Consider the following 17,822-nt stretch of genomic DNA (forward strand, 5'->3'; position numbering starts at 1 on the left):
GTTCTTTTTTATGGCTATCATTAATAAGTCCACAAATAACAAGTGCTGGAGTGCATGTGGAGAAAAGGGAACCCTCCTGCACTGTTGGTAGGAATGTAAGCTGGTACAATCCCTATGGAGAACAGTACAGAGGTACCTTAGAAATCTATACATAGAACTACCATGCAACCCAGCAATCCCACTCTTGGGCATATATCCGGACAAAACTTTCCTTAAAAAAGACACATGCACCCACATGTTCATTGCAGCACTATTCACAATAGCCAAGACGTGGAAACAACCCAATGTTCACCGACATCTCTATAATATTTCATTTCTGGGCTAGGGAAGGATATGGGGAGATGGAACTCTTTAGGGATTTATTTCTATTACTTCACTTTCTTTTTTTAACTTTTTTTTCTGCTACTTTACTTTTGATGGAAAAGACATATTTCATCAAAATGTAAGATCTTGGAGTTCTCTTGTGGCACAGCAGGTTAAGGATCTGGCATTGTCACTGCAGCGGCCCAAGTTGCTGCTCTGGTGCAGGTTCCATCCCCAGCCCAGCAATTTCTTTATGCCACAGGCACAGCAAAATAAACAAATACATATTTTTAATTAAAAATTTTTAAAAAGAATCAAAATGTAAGATCTTCATTTCTGAACCAATGTGACTTGGAGAAACTATTAAAAGATAAAATGACCTTGGGGTTTCTGGAATTCCCTCACATTTCTCTTTTTAAGAACAAAGTTCTGATGTGGTTGGTTTAACCTGTGGGGTTTAAACAGGAATATCTAACTTTTTACCAGAAAAAGCCTTTAGCTCGTGGAAGGGGCAGAATCATTGGCCATGAGTTTTCTCTTTGGGAATCCCAGCAGACCTTGGAGGAAGGGGTGAGGATGCAGCTCTGGGGGACACTGGCCCAGTGAGGCTCACACATCTGCCATAGCGAGAAAACAGTCCACCCTTTGAGCACACAAAAGCACTTGCTGAGACTTCGCTGGGGATTCTACAGGGAGAACTGAGAATGCACTCATGTTTAAAATAGCTTCCTGATAAATAGCAAGGTCCTACTATAGAGCACAGGAAACTATATTCAACATCCAGTGATAAACCATAATGGAAAAGGATATGAAAAAGAATATATGGAGTTCCCGTTGTGGCTCATTGGTTAATGAATCCAACTAGAAACCATGAGGCTTCGGGTTCAATCCCTGGCCTTGCTCAGTGGGTTAAGGATCCGGCATTGCCATGAACTCTGGTGTAGGTTGCAGACACAGCTCGGTTCCCACATTGCTGTGGCTCTGGCTTAGGCTTGGCAGCTACAGCTCCTATTAGACCCCTAGCCTGGGAACCTCCATACGCAGTGGGTGCGGCCCTAGAAAAGACAAAAAAAAAAAAAAAAGAATATATATGTATATATATCTGAGTCACTTTGCTGTACAGCAGAAATTAACACAACGCTGTAAATCAACTATACTTCAATAAAATTTTTAAAGAATTATACAGTCAAAAAAATTAAATAAAATAGTTCCCTGGAGAAACATCAGTGCCTGGTGGAGAGGCAGTATTGCTTTCATCACCTTGTGCGCACATAGTGTAGCAAACGTCTATAGGCAAATGAAGGGGGACTTGAGCATCCCACCTTCACTGCTGCTTTCTCCCATCTGCCCTTAGCGTCTCATTGAAATGAGTGAGTGATCAATGGAACATGGAACTGTTTCTAAACAAGTATCAGTACCAGCAGCTCTGAAGAATTTCCGCCAGGGCATGTGCAGATGGGACCCTCCCTGCCCCCCGAGCAGCATCCACTTCTCAAGGAGGGCAGGGGATTGTCAGGAGCAGAGTCACACCAACAGTCCAACCTTGGAAGGCCAGGGTATGGGGGTGAGAGCTGGCCATGTGGCAGTGGGGCTAGGGGTGGTCTGTCTGGGTCCCGTCTACACCTCAAGAGAGGACACCAGTCAGGGCCACACTGAGTGCTGTACTTGGTCAGCTCTTACTCCTACGGCATGGGTGCGTGGCAGACAAGGGAAGAGAAAACCTTCTGGCCCAAAGATAAAACCCTCTTCGGCACTTTCTGTGCCTTCTTCTTCTACCAAACAGATTCCCAGATATTTAAGGCCAGTATTTAGACTTTCCCTTTTCTCTCTTTATCTGGGCCCCCCAAAATTGGACAAGGCCACACTCTCATGGAAGCTCTCTTAACTCTCCCTCATACTCAACAAAGTAGATCTGTGTCTGTAAAGATGATGATGCAAGAAATTACTGGCCACATGAAAAGATATATTATATGAGAAGAATATTCTTGAGGAATTTCAATGACTATGTCTCCTTCTAAAAAAATGAGAGGAGCTCCCATCGTGGTGCAGTGGAAACGAATCTGACTAGGAACGATGAGGTTGCGGATTCGATCCCTGGCCTCGCTCAGTGGGTTAAGGATCTGGGGTTGCCATGAGCTGTGGTGTAGGTCACAGATTTGGCTCGGATCTGATGTTGCTATGGCTGTGGCTATAGCCTCAGCAGCAACAGCTCCAATTAGATCCCTAGCCTGGGGAACTTCCGTATGCTGCAGGTGCGGCCCTAAAAGGACAAAAGACAAAAATAAATAAATAAATAATAAATAAATAAATAAATAAATAAATAAATAAAAAGGAAGAAGATGTTGAATAACCTCTGATTCGTGTCTTCAAGCTGACATTGCATCTGTGAAACTGCAGTAGGGAGCTCTTTGTAAAAAACAGCTGCAAGGAGGTGAAAAAATACGGCAACCAATTTTGAATTCACAATGGACCAGTGAGTAACAGATTGGATATTACAGCAAATCAAATCAGTGAATTTTTTAAAAATGACCTGGGAAATATCTCTTAGAGCTCAGAAGGTCACAAAGATAATAATACCGAGGAGAAAAATCTGAAAAACAGAATTAAATGATCCAATAAGCAGATAATAATTATTCCAACAGAAGAAGGAAGAAAGCCAATTCAGGTTGACACAGTCATGGATGAAATCAAGAGAACTCTCTTTAGCTGAAAACTATGTGTCCTTAAGATTGAAAGCATTGGGAGTTCCCCTTGCGGCTCAGCGGAACGAATCTGACTAGTATCCATGAGGATGCAGATTCGATCCCTGGCCTTGCTCAGTGGGTTTATGATCCAGCGTTGCTGTGAGATGTGGTATAGGTCACAGGCATGGCTCAGATCTGGCATTGCTGTGGCTGTGGTATAGGCTGGCAGCTGTAGCTCTGATTCGACCCCTAACCCTGGAACTTCCATATGCCTAGGGTGTGGCCCCAAAAACCACACAAAAAAATAAGACTGAAAGCATTAAGTTTCAACGTAACTCAGTAAGTTTTCATTACAAAGAAAAAATCTCATATGCAATCCAAGTGAAAATAAGCAGAATTCTTACAAAAGAATAGAAGAAAGCGAGCTTCAGGCTTCTCATCCACTACAAGCCACAAGTCAGTGGTGGGAAGTCTCTGGGTCTACAGACTGTGACCCAAGTTGTCATTTACATACAAAGCCATGAATGTGGATGAGAACACGGGAGGATGTTTTCAGATGCGTAGGATTTCATGATGTAGACAATACCCCTCACCTGCCCGTCCTGGAAAAAATATTCAGTTTCAAAGATCCTCTGCAGCTGGATAACAATTGTACCAAGATAAAAAGCCCCAAAATGGGACAGACGTGATGTAGAAAAAAGAGTGATAATATGTGTACAAGTAACTGTTGTTGATGTAGTTAGTACAGGTGTCAAAACTGTCAAAATTACACAATAATAATGTAAAAGGGGGAGGTCCCGTTGTGGCTCAGAAGTTACAAACCCAGTTAATATCCTCGAGGATGCGGGTTCGATCCCTGGCCTCGCTCAGTGGGTCAGGGATAAGGCGTTGCCGTGAGCTGTGGTGTAGGTTGCAGACATGGCTTGGATCCCACGTTGCTGTGGCTGTGGCGTAGGGTGGCATCTGCAGCTCTGATTCGACCCCTAGCCTAGGAACTTCCATATGCCACAGGTACGGCCCTAAAAAGCAAAATAATAATAAAAATGTAAAAAAGATAGAAAATCAGACTGTAGTAAGTGGGAACTGGAAACAAGAGGAAGGAGAAGTCAAAATACACTAAATTTCTCATCTAATGAAACATCCAACTTCATTCTTAACATAGTAATTAGACAAAATAAGTTAAATATTTTTAATCTAAAGATAACCACAGTAGATTAAAAAGAGAATACATGTATGCTAAATCATTATAAGGGAAAAGAAGTCAAAGAAACATAGTCCCTTATGTAAAGGACAACAGCAAAAAGGGAAAACTGCTAGAAATAATCAGCATTTGTAAAGTGTTCTGTAAAAGCCGTGGTTGTTTCTCAGTTATGGCAAGTAATTTTCTTAGGATGTTTGTATTTCCTAAAATTCCTACAGTGAACATGTATTACTTTTTAAATAAATTATACAGCTCTTTCTTAGGCTGTTGTAAAAAGTTATTTTATATGTAACCCACTACCAATAAAACAAAGGCTGGATGGAAAGCCCCCAGTGATATTGATGAGATATTATCAAGATAGTCTGAGCTAAATTGCTATGTATTTTTTTCTCCTGGTGACTTAAGTTTTCGTAACTGGTAAGATGCAAGATGTGGCAATTTGAAGAAACTAAAGGGCACTACTTTCTATATTAGGAAGACTGAAGATAAGGCAGACACAGTGCTGTCCTACCTTGGTGATTTCTTTGTCCAGAGGATTTTGATAATCTAGTAAATTGACATCAACTGTGTCATTTCAAGACAGCTGGGTCCTCCAGTTGTGGTAGAGGTGCTTTATATTTTGTTGTGTTCTCAGACTTACACTCAAAGAAGTAGCCTTTGCCCCATCCATATGCTTTGCTCAATTACAAGTACTGACCTCATAAACATTCAGCAAGGACCTGTCACTCCTGGCCCCCAAAAGGTTATTACCAACCGCCAGCCTACACCACAGCCACAGCAACGTGGGATCCGTGCCTCGTCTGTAACCAACACCACATCTCACGGCAACACCGGGTCCTTAATGCACTGAGCAAGGCCAGGGATCGAACCCACATCCTCATGGATACTAGTCAGATTCATTTCTGCTGAGCCCCGACAGGAACTCCCCCCACCACTCTTTCGACATCTCAGTGTTTTCCTTCTGGAATATCATCTTGATTAAAGGACTTTCATATAAGGGAAGCCAAAAATCATCAATATAACACCTTGAAAAGGAAGAGTCACATATTTATCACGAGACAAAGTCCTAGCCCCAAAATTGCGTTTATGTTTTTAAGGCTGCTAAGCTTTGCATGAAATCTACCCCTGGATGCCTCTGTTTCCTCATTTAACATGAGGCGCCCCCTTCATCAACCCAGACTGTATCTGCAGATGGTAAATGAAAAAGGCATCTGTTACAACTTCTGAGGGCCTAGAATGTCCTAGAAAAACAGTCATCCCAGTAGTGCTTCCATGTACTCCATGAAGGGTTTGAAGGGATTATGGTTCAAAGACTCAACAAGAGGAAGCATTTTTTTCCTAAGGGGAGATTGAGGGTTTCTTGCCAACCCCTTTACCTAACAATTTTATAGAAATAAAGAGGAGAACAGAGACACACAGAGACTGCAAACCTAGGTAGCCCCAGGCTCCAACGGGGCTGTTCCTCTAACAAAGCCCAAACAGAATTCCCCATCCAGCAGGACTCAGCTCTAGTTCCCAGAGCTGTTCACATTTTGACTCAAAGCTGGCCAATGAGAGCCGAACATATATGTCCTTGTGTACTTTGTAAATGGAAATCTGAGGTGAAGTAGTTTCAAAATGCCGGTTGACACCCAAGAGGATGTAATTAGAAAAAGGGACTTTCTGGTTTGAAGAGTGAAAGAAAGAGATGATCCGTCTCTTTGAAATCCCACTATTAAATAGTGAGAGAGAGGGGAGGCTTGGCTTTCAGTCTTCAAAGCACAATCATGACCGGCAATTTTCTTAATTGCTTTTTTGCTTCACATCACCAAGGCCAAGGTAGAGCGAGAAGGGGCTGGAGAACAGGGTTGTGGGGAAGAGAAAGAAGAGCTGACTGGGGAGGAGGTGATCTTCTGAGTCTGGTGCCTTTCCCTTCTGTTTCCCTCTTGTTTTAACCGTCTGTAAGTTTAAAATGCAGGGTGGGGGCTTTGGGGGGCATGTCTCACGCATGCCTGTCCCTCATGCGCTTTGGGGGGAGGAGGCGGTGTTGCAGGTGGACACAGGTAAGAGGTCAAATTGAAATCTGTATGCTGTGCATCTTTGCTTCCCTTGATTTCACTGAGATTTTATTTTAGATTCCTAAGGCTTCTTTGCTAATTAAAACCATTTTGCCTTGGGACTTGTAGTTCTTTTAATTCTAAAATAGCCCTGAGAATTTCATGGTAATTCCTGATTTGTTTACACTCCAAATGAAAGAGTTGTCTGAACTACAGGAAGTGCCCATGAGAATTTAACCCTCAACTCATCCATTCTCTCTTTCTCCCTCTCCTCACCTCTTTCTCTCTCTCTCTCTCCCTCGCTTTCTCTGTCTCTCTCACACACACACACACTCCCCAAAGTGACAAGATGAGACTGCCAGTGTGACAGTTGAGAGGCTGCCAACCATGAGTTCTCATTTCAACTCTGCCATTTGCTAACCTAGCCACATCGAACAAACGTAACCTCCTTCAGCTTTTTTTTTTATTTGAAAAAAAAAATTAATTGTATCTGTCCTAAGAGAAATTCAATTAAAACTACATAAAGGTACCGTTTCTCTTTCATCACCTTTAAACTTTCCTCATCGGTAAGCCTGGGATAGTGCTGAGTAGCTCACAGGATTTTTGTGAGGCTTAAACAGAATTCTCTGTATAAAATGCTGGGCATGGCACTTGTATGTAGGAGGTATTATTAATAGTAATAGTCATCATTATTGTAGTCCAACCTCAGAAAATCCACCTTGGGGAAATCTCCAAGTCCAGGTACTTTAGATAGGAGGGGAACCTAGCCCAGGATTTGTTCTGTTCATGTTATCTGGGCCTCTTCTGTTGAATTAGAAAAAGGCATCAAAATAATGTCGAGTCTGCTCTTGCCTTAGAAAGAAGCACACTCAGGATGAACCGGGATTGGGGTCAAGTACTACCGGTGACTCTAGCTCTGAATGTGTGTCTCTCTCTCTCTCTCTCTCACACACACACACAGAGGTGTTGTTAAAAACCAGCATCTTTTTTTTTTTTTTTTCGGTCTTTTTGCCATTTCTTGGGCCACTCCGTAGGCATATGGAGGTTCCCAGGCTAGGAGTCAAATCGGAATTGTAGCCACCGGCCTACACTACAGCCACAACAACACGGATCCGAGCTACATCTGCAACCCATATCACAGCTCATGGCAACGTCCGATCCTTAACCCACTGAGCAAGGGCAGGGATCAAACCCTCAACCTCATGGTTCCTAGTCAGATTTGTTAACCACTGCGCCACAAGGGGAACTCCCAAAACCAGCATCTTTGGAGGAAAGTAGGAAATACATTATCTATGTTGTCTGCATCTTCACTGAGACCTTTCTTTGAATTTGGTTCCATCTCATCTGATTCCCCTGGGGTTTTACCTGAGGAGAGAAATGCTCAGAGGGAGTTAAATTAGCTCAGATGTCCCTTAGGTCCCTCCCCCCCTCACCCAGCATTTGATTTAAAGCTGCAAAAGCCATTCAGAGTCCATGTGAGCCCTGCTCTGAGCCAGAAGCTCCCGATTTCTTGGTCATGAGCCTTGTGCAGCCCAGAGGTTGGGGCTGAGGGGAGGGCATGCTTTGGGAGAGCACTGAGTCCTGTCCCCCGAGGACCAGCTCCCACCCTGCTTCCAAGCACTCCTCAGTTAACCTTCATCTGCGGGTGGCAAGAATCTCTTTTGCATCTATGTTTTTCAGCCACTGCTCCCTTGTGGGAATAATAAGTTCCATCTGTGTAGTTCCCCACTCCTCCCCCAGATAAAGTAATACTTCCTCTTGCTTCTCCTAAAAGTACCCTTTTTGATTACTAGAAAGTAATTTAGTTTCCTAACTGCCTACCAAGCTAAATGTTCCCCTTCCTCTTGGCCACATGATTTATAGATTTTTGATTCTGTGCCTTCCCAGCATTTGTCTTCCTGGACTTGAATAGCATTCTCTGTTTCTATACCTCTTGATGCTGTTAGAATCAGAGGGAACGGATTAAATTCCAATTCTAGTACTTTCTAGCTACGTGCAGTGGTAAGGTTATCAAAGCTTTAGTTTCCTTGCCTCATCTGAAAAAGAGAATACTAAGGCTTATCCCACAGGATGATTTGAGGTTTTAGGAGATAATATGATGTGAAGTTCCTGTCGTGGCTCAGTGATTAGCGAATCTGACTAGGAACCATGAGGTGGCAGGTTCAATCCCTGGCCTCGCTCAGCAGGTTGAAGATCCAATGTTGCTGTGGCTGTTGTGTAGGCTGGCAGCTACAGCTCCAATTCAACCCCTAGCCCAGGAACTTCCATTTGTCACATGTGTGGCCCTAAAAAGTCAAAAAATATAATAATAACAATTAAAATAAAATAAATTTAATAAGTGTGTTCAGGGATCATGTTATAGGGAAAATATATATATATATATATCTTTCAAGTATAAGATTTACTCATAAAATTGAGAATTTGGGGGTGGGGGGTGGTAGTTGAAAACAAATCCTGCCACCCTCCCCACCAGCCCCCACCTCATCAGTAGGATGGCAGGAGGAAGTGCAAGGCTCCTGAGAGTTACCTTTCTCTCATTCCTTAATTAAAACAAATGACCCTTCTTTCTTATTGTGAAGCAGAATGCTTTCAAATTGCTTTATACTTACTGTTTTTCAGGTATTCACTGTTGTTGGTTTTAATTGGGTTTGAGTTGAGTGATTATATTTATTTCATCCCACCAGCATTCTCACATCCCCATATTAGCAAAATAGAGTTCCCCTTGTCAGTAGCCCTTAAGAATAAGATGCATTTTCCAACTCCTAGAAAGTAGCTGGGATTCCTCTTCTGTACTCTGCCAGCTTCCGATGCCTTTTTTTTTTTTTTTTTTTTTTTTTTTTTTGTCTTTTCTAGGGCAAAAGTGGAAGTTCCCAGGCTAGGAGTCGAATCAGAGCTACGGCTTCCGGCCTGCGTAATACCCACAGCAAAGCAGGATCCAGGCCACATCTGTGACCTACGCCACAGCTTGCAGCAACACCAGATCCTTAACCCACTGAGCAAGGCCAGGGATCGAACCTGAGTCCTCATGGATCCTAGTCAGTTTGTTACCGCTGAGCCACAATGGTTACTCCTTTTTTTCCCCGTAATTGAAAACTGCCCCCAAGTTCTTCTGCCTCCTCACACAGCCTCAGGAAATGCCCTTAGAGATTGTCTTCCTTGACCAGCCGTTCATCCCTGTGGTAAAGGGCGGGCAGGGTTGCTCTTCCTCTTCGGGATCATTTCTAAAACTCTGAAAAGTTCTTATTCTCACCCCAAAATCCCAGGGGGACCGGCCCCCGCTCACCGATCTTCATCTGGAGAGGTGCCTGTGTTCTGTACTTCCAGTCTCTCTAAGCCCTGGCACTTAGGAACTGGTAGCACTCCGCCACCAGGTGTAAGCCTCTGTACCAGCCTTTCCTCCAAACGCCGGCTAGCTTTGCAGGATCATGCACTGCCTCCTCCGGGCTTGGAGCTCCATTCCTGTAAAATGGGCCTGCTGGGGGCCTAAAGTGAGCCTTCTCCGTCCCGGACCTGAGCCCACAACAGTCTGTGTCTTAAGCTCAGCCCTGGGGTGGATGGAGGCCTTGGCACTTGGGAGCTTCCGAGTGTGGATGTTAGATGCAGTCCGGTCCATACGCTCCCCTAGTTTCACAGGGACCGCTGACCAGCTCCCATCTTCATTCAGTTCATCAACTGTCTTTTCTCCTAGACATTCCCGAAGCATTCATTGGCTTTCCCATTGTTGTGTTCCAAGAGAAAATACTTAGCCCAGGGTCAAAAACCTGGCTGAAATTTCCAACTAAAAAGCCAGGTGGTGTTCTTAAATCATCAGAAAGTTAGGCATGACATTCAAGGAAGCAATGAAATGGCTATAAATGATGTAAGCTTTGCAACAGGCAAATGCGTTCGCAACTTCTGACATCTGGAGAAGGGAGTGAGGAGCTGGCTCCCAGCGACCAGCCCAGCAGAACATCCAATTAGGGATGCTTTTCACGGGGGTGACCGTCCTTGGTGGTGTGGACACTACTCCCCAGGGAACCGGGCTGTCGGAAGGTGCTGTCCAGATGGCTGCCTCCTGGCGCTTCTGAACTGGGGAGACCCCTTCTGTGAATTGAATCCTTGGTTTCCGCGCCCCTCGAGTGCTATTCCAGACTCTCCTCCGGTGAGCAGGGCAAGGCTCCAGCCCCTATTAGCGGGTCTGTGGTCTCTGGGCAGAGCTTTTCACAGCTTCTCCGGAGAACAGTGGCGTCTGCAAGATAGGCATTGGCTTAACAAGCGGAGGGGCCGCTCATAAATTTCAGAGCCACAGAAACTGAGGAGCTTTGAAACTCCAGCTGTGGACGGGCTTGGTATGAGGTCTGTTCCGCAAACCAGAGCATTTGATTTTCCAAGCAGCCCGAGTGCTCATCAGACCCGGTGCCTGGAGGAGAAAAGGGCAGGGTCCGGGGCCCGGGAGAGTGGGGAGCCCACCCCCTCATCCCTGGGGAACCCACCCACCCACCCCCGCCGGACATCCCTGGGCCTCCTTGGAGTTTTCCTGTCGGCTTCACTGCCATCCTTTCCTAAGTAAGGTGGGTTAGGGGGTTTTTTTTGTTTGTTTGTTTTTCCATTTTGAGTGTCTAGGGCTTTCCTTCTTTGGCATGCTATTACCTTGAGTTTTGAGAAAGAAAAGAAAGAAAAATTAAAAGGGGAAGACAGTCGAGGAGGGTAGAGAGGAGAGAGAAGGAGGAAAGGAGAAAGGGGCAGAGAGAGGCTGTGAGACATTTGTAGGAAGATGGGGAATTGGGAGGTTTCCCTTTTTTGTAAGATTTCTATTTTTTTCTATTATAGTTGCTTTACAGTGTTCTGTCCATTTCTGCTGTACAGCAAAGGGACCCAGTAATATATATAAATACATTTGGTGGGGGGGGGTCCTTGTAAAGCTTATTGTTTAGTATTAAAGTTACTGGTGGCGTTCCCACTGTGGCTCAGCGGTAACAAACCCGACTAGTATCCATGAGGAACTGGGTTGGATCCCTGGCCTCGCCCAGAGGGTCAAGGATCTGGCGTTGCTGTGAGCTATGGTGTAGGTTGCAGATGTGGCTTAGATCCCCCGTTGCTGCAACTGTAGCTCCAATTCGACCCCTAGCCCAGGAATTTCCATATGCCCTAGTGCAGCCCAAAAAAAAGACAAAAAAAAAAAAAAAAAGTTACTGGCAAATCCTCTGCTGCAACTGTAGCTCCAATTCGACCCCTAGCCCAGGAATTTCCATATGCCCTAGTGCAGCCCAAAAAAAAGACAAAAAAAAAAAAAAAGTTACTGGCAAATCCTCTGCCTGTTGCAACCACCTACCTGCCTCAATGTAGTGACAGTACCTGACATGGAACTCGCACTTAGAAAGTGGTGACCTTTTTCCTCTTTGCTCCTTGTCCCTTTCCTCCAGAACGTCCCTAAAGCTTCTGGGAACATCAGTAGGACCTGTCTTGTCTGTATGGGCTGACCATGCAGTAGTGTGGGCGTGTTCATTGCTGATTCTGGTGGGATCTGCAATAAACACCTTTAAAAGCCCCAACACAAGAACAGTGCCTCCCCTTGACCCATGGGGAGCTTCACAGTCTGGGCAGGGCTTTTAAATCCCTTAGTCCATGAGGCTTGCCCAGCACACCCAGGCACATGGGCCTACGCCTCCCTCTAAGGCTGCAGCAAGCGGGGAGGGCCAGTGTTTGGTCCTCTCCTCCCCACCCACTTCCTCGGTGCAAACCACATCCTCTGTTCCCCCACCTGCTGAATGTGCTGTTGGAAACAGGACCCACTGAGCTGCTCAGAGTTAGGGGTCAGTTCGGCACCTATGCAGAGTCTTGCACTAAACACTCACTTTTAAGATAATTTGGAATTACATCAGGAAGATAAGCTCAAGTAACAGAATAAAACAGAAAGTTGACATGGATGTGTATGTGTGTGTGTTTGTGTGGGTGTGTGCGTGTGTGTGTGTGTGTGTGTGTGTGTTACAGCACACAGCATGTGGTTACATAGTTCTCCCTAAGTGGTGGATTAAAGATGGGTTTTGTCTTCTAAGATGCTTTTTATTCTACGTTGGCATTTACAAAACGTTTCTACAGTGATGTATCACTCTCGTAAGCAGAAAAAAAATTTTTTTAAATAATCTTCTAGAGATGCATCATGGTCATTGACTAGCATCAGGGTCCCCCAAGCCCTTTGGGTCAAGTTGGAACAGTGGGATTGTGGAGGACCAGGAGCTTGCATTCTAAGCATCTGACTCCCCATCTCGCCCTGTCTTGACTGCAGGGAGCAAATCAGTGAGTGTTCACTGCTGTCACTATGACCAGGGCAGGGTGTTTCCTCATCACCCAGGTTCTTTGGCTCTAGTGAGCTGTTAAAGGACAAACGGTTTACACTGGCGGATGCTCCTGCATTGTCTTCCCGGAGGACAGACATAATACAGGAAGTCCCCTTCAAAAGTAGCTGCAAAAGAGAGGTTTCTTTCTTTTTTTTTTTTTTTTTTTTTTTTGGTCTTTTTGCCATTTCTTGGGCCGCTCCCGCCGCATATGGAGGTTCCCAGGCTAGGGGTCTAATCGGAGCTGTAGCCACCGGCCTACACCAGAGCCACAGCAACGCAGGATCATCAACCCACTGAGCAAGGTCAGGGATTGAAGCCGCATCATCATGGTTCCTAGTCGGATTCGCTAACCACTGAGCCACAACGGGAACTCCAATAGAGGTTGCTTTCTAACCTTAGACTTGGGCAAAGCTAAGCCCGTTCTGCATGTGCTAAACAGTCTTCTGCCTCATGAGCAGTGTGCATCCTTGCTTACCCAGCCAGGAGGCTTGGAGCTTCAGCACGTGCTTGTGACTTTCTGACGTGTGTCTCGGTAGGTTAGCAACCTGATCCCTGACTTCTTCACTCTTTTTGACCCCTTCCTTTATCATCCTTTGCTCTGCTCTGTCCTTCCCTTTCTCACTGCCTGTCTCTGTCGCTCTCTCCATGTTTCTTCCTCTCTCCCCAACTCCCCTTCTCTGCCCCCACTCCATTTCTCTATCTCTGTCCCTTCTTCCATCTCCATGTATGTGTGTGTCTGTCACACACACACACACACACACACACACACACACACACACACACGTCTTACTCATTTGCATCTCCTTTTTATGCTACCTATTTTTTTAGTCCTTTTTTTCTTTTGGCCTCACCCATGGCATGTGGAAGTTCCCGGGCTGGAGATCAAACCTGAGCCACAGCAGTGACAATGCCAAGTCCTTAACCACTGCCTTGAGGGGACTCCTTTATGGTACCTATTTTTATAAAGCCTCCACAAGTCATTTATGAGATGAGGCAAAATATCCATGAATACAGATTAAACGAGATTGTGGCATTGAGTCAGCCCCTCCCGCATCAGTTTTGGAGAGTTCAGTTCCCAAAGCCGGATCCGGAGTTTTTCCTTTTAATGCGTTTCTATTGACCTGACCCTCTACTACAAAGAACCTTAGCAGGTTCCAGGCTTTAGTGTCAATCACACTGGAGTCTGAAGAGCTGGAAGATGATCAGCTCCAACAAGGATCTCCTTTCAGGGTCCCCAGGTTTGACTTTTCTGAGAGGCCTTTTGTCTCTGTCCTTTGTTTCCTGTGGGACAAGCCTGTCTCTCAAACATGAGTGCACGCCAGCATCACCTAGAGGGCAAACAGTACTGTGTATCAATTCTATCCAGTAAACCTGGCTTTTGGAAAATCACCTGGAGGGAGTTCCATTGTAGCTCTGTGGTAACGAACCCGACTAGACGTGGGTTCCATCCCTGGCCTCATGAGTGGGTTAAGGATCTGGCATTGCCGTGAGCTGTGGTTTAGTTCGCAGACGCAGCTTAAGTCCCGCATTGGCTGTAGCTGTGGTGTAGGCCAGCAGCTATAGCTCCCATTCGACCCCTAGCCTGGGAATTTCCATATGCTGCACATGTGGCCCTTAAAAAAAAAAGTAAAAAATAAAAATAAAAAAATAAAAAATTGGAGTTCCCATCGTGGTGCAATGGAAACAAATCTGACTAGGAATCATGAGGTTGCGAGTTCGATCTCTGGCCTTGCTCAGTGGGTTAAGGATCTGGCGTTGCCATGAACTGTGGTGTAGGTCACAGATGCGGCTTGGATCTGGCATTGCTGTAGCTGTGGTGTAGGCCTGGGAACCTCTATATGTCACAGTTGTGGCCCAAAAAAGGACAAAGATAAAAATAAAGATAAAAAATCGCCGTGGTGTAGGTCTCAGATACATCTCGGATCACTTTTGTGCTGTGGCTGTGGTGTAGGCCGGCAGCTGGAGCTCCAATTTGACCCCTAGCCTGGGATCTTCCATATGCTACGGGTGTGGCCCTAAAAAGCAAATTAATTAATTAATTAATTAATTACCTTAAAAATCCCCTGGAGAGCTTGTCACACAGATTCCTGGGCCCCACTCCAAAGATCCTAATTCCACAGTCCAGGGTGGGACCCAGGGACTTGGCTTCCTGACAAGCTCCCGGGGATGTGAAACTGCTGGGCCACAGACCACACTTTGAGGAGCCCGGCTCTCAGTCCTGACAAGGGGCTGCCACTAGCTGCTTGGAGGTGGTTGTCTAAATGGCTTTTTGTGGAGCTTATCAAAAGCCTTTTTCAATGTCTAAATCAAATTAGATGCACTCGTCTCCACCATCCTTACTCCTTGATGAGTTGAGTGAGCACAGAGAAGCCAGTTGTGTGAACCACAGCAGACCCTTCCAGCCTCATTTACCATCCCAGTGTCTGCTGTCAGTGGGTGGCAAGCCACTTATCAGCCCCCCAGGCCTGGGGCTCACAGGTAACTCTAACCAGCCAAGGCAATCTGACCCGGTGTCCTGGGGGCTCTGCTGGGCAGGGATGTGGTGCAGCCAGGTGCTGCCAGCAGAGCCCTGGGTCTCCAGCTCCACCTGACTTTAGGCTTCTCTGCTTGTCCTCACATGTGAAAGTCACTCTCATTAGGGGCTGATGGGCACACTGGACATTTAGATGCACTGCACCGAATTTATGGCCAGAGGGGGAGATTATATGCTAAAGAAGGGACTCAGCCTTGGGGGACTGTCAGTGATGATAATAGAAGAGCACAGAGCTGAGCAGGATGTACCAGTTTGCTGAGAATGGTACTTAACAAGCTTGGCCTCGTTCAGCCTCAGAGCCAGCACAAAGCGGTGGACTCCCCATCTCATCCAGGTGGCAGCTCAGGTACTTCATCCAGGTAGCAGAGGCAGACTCAGATGCATGTCTCCTAAGCCCACCTTCATAACCTCTAAGTGCCTTCTTGCCTTCTGCATCAAAGATTCTGCTATATTTTTTTTCTTTTACGGCCACACCCATAGCCTATGGAAGATCCCTCGGCCAGGGATTGAATCTGAGCAACAGCTGCGGCAATGCCAGATCCTTTAACCTACTGCCCTGACCTGGGGATAGAACCCGCACCTCTGCAGTGACCCAAGCGGATGCAGTCAGATTCTTAACCCACTGCACTGCAGCAGGAACTCTTCTGCTGTATTTTTAGCCTTTGCTTTTTCCACTGGCATTATGAAACTTAGAAAATTATGATTCTCCTAGAAGCAATTTATGAATAAAGAGACAGCAACGTGGTTGGTCTAAAATCCCATGAATGGGCATGAAATGGGTATTAATTCACTCAAAGAGGAAGAGCTCCAAGCACATATTTCTTTTCCCCAAAAAAATACATGAGAAAGACTCACTCCTCAAATGCTCAAAACACAAAAATAAGAGGACTCTTTGAAAGACTCAACAGGTGGAGTTCCCCTTATGGCACAGCGGAAACAAATCTGACTAGTAACCGTGAGGTTGCTGGTTCAATCCCTGGCCTAACTCAATGGATTAAGGATCTAACATTGCTGTGAGCTGTGGTGTAAGTCGCAGACACGGCTCAGAGCCTGTGTTGCTGTGGCATAGGCCAACAGCAGTAGCTCTGATTCAGTCCCTAGCCTGGGAACCTCCATATGTTAGTGTGGCCACAAAAAGCCAAAAAAAAAAAAAAAAAAAAAAAAAACAAAAAAACAAAGATGCAACAGAAATATCTATTGTGCCATCTTGAAACAGCTACCTACTGTGTCTCAAGGGTTATTTGGACAGAACAAGGCTATTGAAGTCTAATAAAATAAATCCAAATAAATCCAGAACAGCACCCTTTGGGCTGGTCAGCAGGTCTCTCCATGTGTGGTTCTTTATGGTGCTCCTGGCTGGCCAAGAAAGGAAAACTCTGAGAGGGGTGGTGATGCCCCAAGCTCTTGAGAGTTACAGGTGCCGGGGCTGTGAGTGGAATCGCCTCTGTTGCCTCATCTTTCCCATCTTGGTTTTCCCAGTATTGCCTGTGCCACTTCCATGTGGACTTCTGTGCATTAAGTGTCCTTCGTGGTGTCATCATGCCTACTCCCACCACCCCAGAGAGGACTGGTACCATTTGCATGTGTATCCTTCCCAGATTTTTTTGCATCTATGTTTCTGTGTTGGTTTATATACAGTCATGCTATGCAGATTACATTGCAATGTACTAGTTCACTTATAGTCATATGTCCTGAACATTTTTTTCCATCATTATTCTGCCTCATCATCAATTTAATGGCTATAGAGTATTCTTTTGTAACTTTCTTGCCTTTAAAACAGATTTTTATGAAAACTATCTTTTTTTTTTTTTTCAGCACCAAAAGCGTGTGGAAGTTCCCAAGCCAGGGATGGAACCCGAACCATAGTAACACCAGATTCTTACTCTGCTGTGCCCCATGGGCACTTCAGAAAGCTTTCTTTTAAAAATGATCACAAGTGGGAGTTCCCATCGTGGCTCAGTGGGTTAACAACCCAACATAGTGACCATAAGGATGCAGGCTCAATCCTTGTTCTCACTCAGTGGGTTAAGGATCCGGCATTGCTTTGAGCTGCGGCTCAGATACCAAGTTGCTGTGGCGGTGGTATAAGCCTCAGCTGCAGCTCTGATACCACCCCTTGCCCAGGAACTTCCATAAGCTGTGAGTGCAACCTTTAAAAAAAAAAAAAAAAAATCGCTATCCCTTTGCAGAAGTAAAAGTAGGTCGTTCTGGGGGAGGGCTTTAAATAGTAAAATTGCTCTGGTTGCTCTGAATGGCACTGAGTCCTTTGGAGAGATTTTTATTTTCTACAAAGTCAAGTAAATACGCGCCACTGGAAAGCTCACAGTGCAGCATTTCTGGTCCTGGACTAGCCATTAGAAAGTTAGAGCTGAGGAGGAGATGCTGGTAGGGACAAGAAACCCCAGCCATCCAGGCTTCCTGGGGGGTTAGGTCCTCTGGGATGTCTTGGATCTGAACCAAATGTCTTTTCTCTCCCCAGCAGACCCGCCCATAGCTGCAGCTGTGGTGTCCCATTTTAATGACTGCCCAGATTCCCACAGTCAGTTCTGCTTCCATGGAACCTGCAGGTTTTTGGTGCAGGAGGACAAGCCAGCATGTGTGTAAGTGTCCCCTGGGGTTCTGGGGTTTTGGGGGCTTCAGGCATCCCAGCAACCAATTAAAAGAGCATTTAGCTCCACAGGCCATGCCAGCTTATGCTCAAGCCATCCCTGAGAGCCCTGGAGCTGGATCTGTTAGAGAATCAGAACA

General features: G+C 45.6%; 1 protein-coding gene across 7 annotated transcripts in view; it reads left to right on the forward strand.

Annotated features, from left to right (window-relative positions):
* The window catches only part of TGFA (transforming growth factor alpha), a 105,787-nt gene that overhangs the window by 69,504 nt on the left and 18,461 nt on the right, over positions 1 to 17,822 (forward strand). For 4 of the 7 annotated variants that reach the window (XR_014839566.1, XR_014839565.1, XR_014839567.1 and 1 more), the window contains 1 exon segment: positions 17,554 to 17,674. Coding sequence is in view for 3 of the 7 variants with exons in the window: in NM_214251.1 (NP_999416.1) it covers positions 17,554 to 17,674 (121 nt within the window). In the remaining 4 variants the exon portion in view is untranslated. 7 annotated transcript variants of the gene reach the window in all.

Source organism: Sus scrofa, chromosome 3, assembly GCF_054392235.1.
Source record: "Sus scrofa isolate SSC_HxYL_T2T_F1_AM1 chromosome 3, Sscrofa_HxYL_maternal_Yorkshire_Landrace_v2.0, whole genome shotgun sequence".
Classification (NCBI taxonomy): Eukaryota; Metazoa; Chordata; class Mammalia; order Artiodactyla; family Suidae; genus Sus; species Sus scrofa.